The sequence below is a fragment of the Oncorhynchus keta genome, chromosome 23 (assembly GCF_023373465.1).
Source record: "Oncorhynchus keta strain PuntledgeMale-10-30-2019 chromosome 23, Oket_V2, whole genome shotgun sequence".
NCBI lineage: Eukaryota > Metazoa > Chordata > Actinopteri > Salmoniformes > Salmonidae > Oncorhynchus > Oncorhynchus keta.
In genome coordinates this window covers 32,467,804-32,475,182 of record NC_068443.1, presented here as the reverse complement: position 1 = coordinate 32,475,182, position 7,379 = coordinate 32,467,804, and the positions used below count along the sequence as shown (strand labels likewise).

General features: G+C 46.5%; 2 protein-coding genes across 2 annotated transcripts; one reads left to right on the top strand and one right to left on the bottom strand.

Moving 5' to 3' along the window:
* Nucleotides 1-1,764: 1,764 nt before the first annotated feature.
* On the top strand, nt 1,765-5,799 carry LOC127911087 (nucleoporin NUP35-like). The gene is made up of 6 exons (XM_052477356.1): nt 1,765-1,883; nt 3,226-3,283; nt 3,390-3,531; nt 4,974-5,043; nt 5,141-5,269; nt 5,587-5,799. The coding sequence occupies exons 1-6, from the start codon at nt 1,851-1,853 to the stop codon at nt 5,797-5,799; spliced, it is 645 nt and encodes a 214-aa protein (XP_052333316.1). The 5' UTR covers nt 1,765-1,850.
* A 97-nt stretch (nt 5,800-5,896) lies between these two features.
* Nucleotides 5,897-6,892, bottom strand: LOC127911086 (uncharacterized). Its single transcript, XM_052477355.1, has 2 exons — nt 6,878-6,892; nt 5,897-6,721 (listed from the first exon to the last, which is right to left on the bottom strand). The coding sequence occupies exons 1-2, from the start codon at nt 6,890-6,892 to the stop codon at nt 5,897-5,899; spliced, it is 840 nt and encodes a 279-aa protein (XP_052333315.1).
* Between the last annotated feature and the right edge of the window lie 487 nt (nt 6,893-7,379).

Below are 7,379 nucleotides of genomic sequence, written 5' to 3'. Positions count from 1 at the left end.
ATTTCTTGATTTTAGAAATTACAAGCGGCGAGTTTAATAGCACAGCGTTTCAAAACGCAGCCACGGGAGGTTAGTGGCACCTTAATTGAGGACACCGGAACCAGTGGAACGGTATCATATACATGGTTTTCAAGTGTTTCCGTTTGCTCCTTTATAAAGAGACATTCTCCCCTCAGCAACCTCCTGTGCCAGATGGCAACATCGAGAGACTTCCAGGAACACTTGTCAAACACCAGGTTTGAGAAGTCAACGAGAGAAGTTAAACATTTCCCTTGGTTCATAATGTTATTACTCCAAACTCTTGAAAGTTACAAACTGACACGTTTTAAAACATTTCGCCTGCCTACAGAGGGACAATATCGGTCCGCTAATACAGGACAAGTAAAGGCCCAATGCACAACTTTTATAAAGAAAAAAATCAAATATATATATTTTTCTCCAATTTGTCAGGGGTTACTGCAGCACACCTACTTCCAGCGGCTTTAAACTTTCTAAAAATGACTAGTTTCTAGATAATAAATCAATGTTGCTTTTCCTGCCCTGAAGAAGGAAACAGTCCACCACGTGTGTCTGAATTACAGAACCAGATATCGTGAAACGCAGCTGCCGAACTAACGCGAGATTTCAGAATTCCGACCGTTTGAAAACTTGAGTTGGGGTCTTCAACTTTATTAGCTTCTCTGGTGTCTAGCTGTTCACCAGGTTTTGTATAATCGGTGGTCTTTAAGTTTAGGATGGAATTTCAAGGTGGGTAAATAATTCATTTTTTTCTCTCTCTCTCTCAATCTAACAAGCTAAACAGATACAGAAACATTGCACGTTAGTTCTAAGCTAGCTAGCTAGCTAACGACGTTAGCATGGTCACATGAGTTAGCCAACTAGTTGGTTTTCTGTACCACTAACGTTAGTGTCTTAGAGTAAGTACAATGTTTACTTTTGAGCCCAACATTCAGAGAATGTCAACAAACAAAAGCCATCTCTGGTGGCCAAAGTTAAGTTAGCCAGTGAAGCGAACCAACTAACGTTAGCTAGCTAACACGTTTGACATGGTGACTGGTCAGTTAGCTACATTAGCTAGCTAGTTATTGTTGGAATGTTTTTATAGTTAGCTCAAAGTCAGCAACTAAGGTTGCCAGTTAGTGACTTTGATTATTAGCTAAAAGCAGAGTTTTGAAATCAGCATCTGATCTATTTTGCTAACCGTGTGGAGGAAGGCAAGGGTATAGACTAAGTAAGTAGTTAGCTAATAACAAAAGAGCCATAGCGAGGTACCTGTATGCTAACAACTAGCTAGCTTACTTATTCATTAACTTCTCTATCTAACGTTATCTGCCATCTGTCCCTAGGCACGGAACCAATGACTCTGGGTTCCCCGACATCACCCAAGCCCGGCCCGGGTGCCCAGTTTCTCCCGGGTTTTGATGGGGATCTGCCAGCGCCTATCACACCCCAGCCTCGGTCATTTGGAGTCATGGATATGAGGTCACCACTTCAAACAGGTGAGTGATGTTTTACTTTTGGGGGTAATTTATCATTCACTACTACAATTAAATAGCTAGCTGACTTTCTAATCTATCATATATAATTACCCCCCTTAGTTTAAAACAACTACTTTTGAGGTTACTATCAGATCTGTTACATTCACTTTCTGTGTTGTAATATGGCAACATATAGAGCCACCTAACAGTCTCTCCTCTCAGCAATATTTCCAATTGATTCCTGACTGTTTCTCTAACTCTTTCTCTGTTAGGTGGCTCTCCCCTCAACCTGTGGTTCCTACACCCAAAGACAAGAGTGGGGCCCCTCCAGTCAGGAGTATCTATGATGACCTCTCCAGTCCCGCTGTCGGGATGTCCATGTCCCCTATGGGTGCACATAAACAGGTATGTGTTAACAGAGTAGGTTTCATCCCTCTCCTGACCTGGGCATGAACCCAGGACCTTGTGTACAACAACACTTTACATTCACAGACAGTGGTCTAATAGCCTGGTCACTGGTCTGGACACTTTACACTCACAGACAGTGGTCTAATAGCCTGGTCACTGGTCTGGACACTTTACACTCACAGACAGTGGTCTAATAGCCTGGTCACTGGTCTGGACACTTTACACTCACAGACAGTGGTCTAATAGCCTGGTCACTGGTCTGGACACTTTATACTCACAGACAGTGGTCTAATAGCCTGGTCACTGGTCTGGACACTTTACACTCACAGACAGTGGTCTAATAGCCTGGTCACTGGTCTGGACACTTTACACTCACAGACAGTGGTCTAATAGCCTGGTCACTGGTCTGGACACTTTATACTCACAGACAGTGGTCTAATAGCCTCGTCACTGGTCTGGACACTTTACACTCACAGACAGTGGTCTAATAGCCTGGTCACTGGTCTGGACACTTTACACTCACAGACAGTGGTTTAGCCTAGTCACTGGTCTGGACACTTTACACTCACAGACAGTGGTCTAATAGCCTGGTCACTGGTCTGGACATTTTACACTCACAGACAGTGGTCTAATAGCCTGGTCACTGGTCTGGACACTTTATACTCACAGACAGTGGTCTAATAGCCTGGTCACTGGTCTGGACACTTTACACTCACAGACAGTGGTCTAATAGCCTGGTCACTGGTCTGGACAGTGAGCAGGAAAGCTGTGGACCCACTGGTCTGGTAAGCCCTTCCTTTTGGCTTTGAAGCGGGCGCATTGATTGGTTCTCTAACTTTTTTCCCATGGGGGATTGAGGCCGCTCGGTTGTAAATCAAGGTGGTGGCACTCCCGGGTGCTGTGTGTTGGTTTTTGAGTGAGTGACACAGAGGTGAACCAATAGTACAGCTCCCTTCATTTTCGATCCCATCAAAAAGTCTATTCAGACTCTGGAGTCACCACCCCCACCACCCCCCTTTAGCCAGGGAAGTGTTCTAACCAATCGCTAGTTTTATTTTTTTATTTTACCTTTATTTAACCAGGCAAGTCAGTTAAGAACCAATTCTTATTTTCAATGACGGCCCTAGGAACAGTGGGTGAACTGCCTGTTCAGGGGCAGAACGACAGATTTGTACCTTGTCAGCTCAACCTTCAGGTTACTAGTCCAACACTCTAACCACTAGGCTACCCTGCCGCTAGTGATTCATGCTACATTAGCATCTCACCAGAAGCGTTTGATTTTGAGTAGTGTGTCTGCATCAGGAGGACATGTAATCACCTGGGTGTTTTCTTCTCTCAGCCATTCTCAATGATGCACACCCCGATGTCTGCCTATATGGCTGTCACACCAGGAACAGGTGAGATTTATTTATTATTTCTTCACACTTGTTTGTACCAACTTGTCTTTTAGATTTACTACGAGAGGGAATTCATAGGTATGTCCTAATGTCGTCCGCTGTTCAGCGTCCAGTTTATTTAGTCCTACTACCATCGGGCAGCAGGCGAAGTCAACAATGTCTCCAGCCCAAGTAGACCCTTTCTTCACTCAGGGAGACGCACTGTCTTCTGAAGACCATCTAGATGATACATGGATCACTGTATTTGGGTAAGTTCCTGGTAATGTACCCTCTAATATCTACAGGTGACTGCCTAAAAACAAGGTGTCTCGTTAAGAGCCAACGCACCGATCCTGCATGTGATCCTCTGTTGCTCATTAAGAAACATGAATATTTCAGTCTTTGGGGGGGGGTTGTGGTTCAATGTTGTAGTTACTGGTGTTTGTCCACCAAGAGACACCGTAGAAACAAAGCCAGTATTACTTCCTCAAAAATAATCAGAATCTAAGATGAGGCTGTACTGATGGGGCAGGTCTGTCCCACTGTCTAGTATTCTGCAGTCGGATTGGATAGCGCACAATCGTATGGCTGTGTACCCCGTGTTGGTGAGCATTGAATAAAACAAGCCTTTTTACACTTGGTAGTCAATTTGGACAATATAATACATTTTTCTGTCTATTATCAATGCCACATAGAAAACAGGCTATCAGAAGTTGTTTATTGCCTTCAATTGCTCTTTAGTAGGACGTTGGGCCTCCACCAATCAGAACAACTTCAACCCACCTTGGTATAGATTCTACAAGTGTCTAGAACTCTATTGGAGGGATGTGACATCATTCTTCCCATGAGAAATGCCATCATTTGGTGTTTGGTTGAAGGATGGTGGAAACCACTAGTCTCAGGTGTCGCTCCACAGTCTCCCGTAAAAGTGTTCAATTGGGTTTGAGATCTGGTGACTGAGACGGCAATGACCTATTGTTTACATGTTTTTTCATGCTCATCAAATCATTCAGTGACCATCCCTGTGGATTGCGGCAATTTTTAAACCTTTATTTAGCGAGGCAAGTCAGTTAAGAACAAATTCTTATTTTCAATGACGGTCTAGGGACAGTGGGTTAACTGGTCTAGGAACAGTGGGTTAACTGCCTGTTCAGGGGCAGAACGACAGATTTGTACCTTGTCAGCTCGGGGTTTGAACTTGCAACCTTCCGCTTACTAGTCCAACGCTCTAACCACTAGGCTACGCTGCCGCCCCATTGTCATCCTATGGGACCATAGCCATGGTATCCAAAATAATGGCCTGCCCAGCATTTTACACATGACCCCAAGCATGTATACTGAACTCGGAAATCCCTCCTTTCAATATAGTTTGTATCCCTCGTTCACTCGAGTGTTTCCTTTATTTGGGCAGTTGCCTGTACCTTTTTTAACTGTTGAAATAATGGGTGTGTTAGTTTTTTTAGCTCACCTGGTTTCCCAGAGGGCCGGAGTTTTCACTGTCGGACCAATCAAATTTGTCTCCCAACGTGCAAACTCCGATTCACTTGCTGCCCTGGGTGACCTTAAGCAGATGCACCGAATGTGTCTGATCTGTAGATGACAATGCTGCACCTCTGGAAAGGATATCTATTGTTGAGGTTAGTTAGAACTTCCTGTATGTATAATACTCTTTTTTTATTATTGTTTTTTTATAATAAAAAAAAAAAACCAGGTTTCCTCCTGCCTCTGCTTCTTATATTCTGCTGCAGTTCGCCCAGTATGGAAACATAACGAAACACGTGGTAAGAATATTTGCATTCTTTGAAAAGGACATTTTAAATGTGTGTGTGTGTGTGAGTGTATGTTCTGTCACACCGTTCTGTTCTCTTGTTCTACTAGATGTCCAACACAGGTAACTGGATGCACATTCAATATCAGTCTAGACTCCAAGCAAGAAAAGCTCTTAGTAAAGACGGGAAGATTTTTGCCGAGGCTATAATGATTGGTGTTAAACCATGCATCGATAAGGTAAGTCGCACATTGGGTACATTTTTTAAATTAGGAACACTCATTAGTGATAATATAAATTTGAATTTGGCTGAATAATTTTGCACGCCCAATTTTTCAGTTTTTGATTTGTTAAAAAAGTTTGAAATGTCCAATAAATGTCGTTCCACTTCATGATTGTGTCCCACTTGTTGTTGATTCTTCACAAAAAAATACAGTTTTACATCTTTATGTTTGATGCCTGAAATGTGGCAAAAGGTCGCAAAGTTCAAGGGGGCCGAATACTTTCGCAAGGCACTGTATCTAATGATTAATTAAGATTTGTGTGTGTCTCTCAGAATGTGATGGAGATCTCAGACCGAGGCTCTAGCTCCTCTGGCTCAGTGTTTACTCCTCCAGTCAGAAATGGAACCCCCAGCCACCATGTCTCCACACCTCGCTCCTCAATGAGGCCCCTCAGTGCAGCCTACAAGGCCTCCAGCAGTGACTACCAGGTAGGATCGGGGGGTTTCGTCATTAAATACTGTTGCCAAACCAACAGAAGTTGTTAAGGCCGTCTTAAAGACGAGGACCAAGGAACTCTTCGTCATATAATTAAAATGCCGTTATTGTCACGGCATGAACACGGCATGAACACGGAATAAACATTTAAAAAAACTCTTGACGGGCTGTGTGTCCGCTGGGGGGGGCTGCTGTGTGTCCGCTGGGGGGCTGTGTGTCCACTGGGGTGGGGCTGTGTGTCCTCTGGGGGTGGGGCTGTGTGTCCCTCTGGGGGTGGGGCTGTGTGTCCACTGGGGGGAGGGCTGTGTCCACTGGGGAGGGGCTGTGTGTCCACTGGGGTGGGGCTGTGTGTCCACTGGGGTGGGGCTGTGTGTCCACTGGGGTGGGGCTGTGTGTCCTCTGGGGGTGGGGCTGTGTGTCCTCTGGGGGGGGCTGTGTGTCCACTGGGGTGGGGCTGTGTGTCCTCTGGGGGTGGGGCTGTGTGTCCTCTGGGGTGGGGCTGTGTCCACTGGGGAGGGGGCTGTGTGTCCACTGGGGAGGGGCTGTGTGTCCACTGGGGGCTGTGTGTCCACTGGGGGGCTGTGTGTCCTCTGGGGGGCTGTGTGTCCTCTGGGGGTGGGGCTGTGTGTCCTCTGGGGGTGGGGCTGTGTGTCCTCTGGGGGTGGGGCTGTGTGTCCTCTGGGGTGGGGCTGTGTGTCCTCTGGGGGGGGGCTGTGTGTCCGCTGGGGAGGGGCTGTGTGTCCGCTGGGGAGGGGCTGTGTGTCCGCTGGGGAGGGGCTGTGTGTCCGCTGGGGCTGTGTGTCCGCTGGGGGGCTGTGTGTCCGCTGGGGGGCTGTGTGTCCACTGGGGGCTGTGTGTCCACTGGGGGGCTGTGTGTCCGCTGGGGGGCTGTGTGTCCACTGGGGGGCTGTGTGTCCACTGGGGGGCTGTGTCCGCTGGGGGGCTGTGTGTCCTCTTGGGGGGCTGTGTCCACTAGAGGACAGCAAAGCGACGGCTCTGTATAAAAATATTCCCAAACCTCAATGTGTACAATGCACATTATTTATAATAGTTAAAAGTAGTGTGCGGATTGGTTTCCTTTTTAAAATGTAACAATACATTTCAGTCCTAATGTCATGGAGTGATCACTGTTTCTATGGGCATGGGGACCGACGTGGAATTCACCAACCGTGTTGCACTTTTTGGTTTCAGGTGGTGGCAGACAACAGACCCCAGGAAAGACGACAGTTTGGTTTCTAAGCGATGGAGTACATGTTTGGCTGGTGAGACGGTCTCCTCCGATTGGCCGAGCGCTTTTATATTATTAAAAACTGGGGGGGACCCAACAGCAGCCTTCTGTCATCACCGTGTTGTGGATCTGTGTCCTAAATGGTACCTAATGGCCCAATTGACCTGGTCCAAAAGTAGTGCACTACACAGGGAATAGGGTTCCATAGGGCTCTGGTCTAAAGTAGTGCACTACATAGGGAATAGGGTTCCATAGGGCTCTGGTCTAAAGTAGTGCACTACATAGGGAATAGGGTTCCATAGGGCTCTGGTCACAAGTAGTGCACTACATAGGGAACAGGGGGTACCGTTTGGGGATCATCCAGTATGTCAGTGATTTGGGGGAACCAAGCCGATGTGGATT

What these genes read in the sequence shown, in the direction of transcription:
- LOC127911087 (XM_052477356.1), top strand. Translation starts at nt 1,851, where the DNA reads ATGTCCATGTCCCCTATGGGTGCACATAAACAG. An exon ending in GAAACATAACGAAACACGTG is followed by an intron (nt 5,044 to 5,140) that starts GTAAGAATATTT and finishes TTGTTCTACTAG; the next exon opens with ATGTCCAACACAGGTAACTG. An exon ending in TTAAACCATGCATCGATAAG is followed by an intron (nt 5,270 to 5,586) that starts GTAAGTCGCACA and finishes TGTGTCTCTCAG; the next exon opens with AATGTGATGGAGATCTCAGA.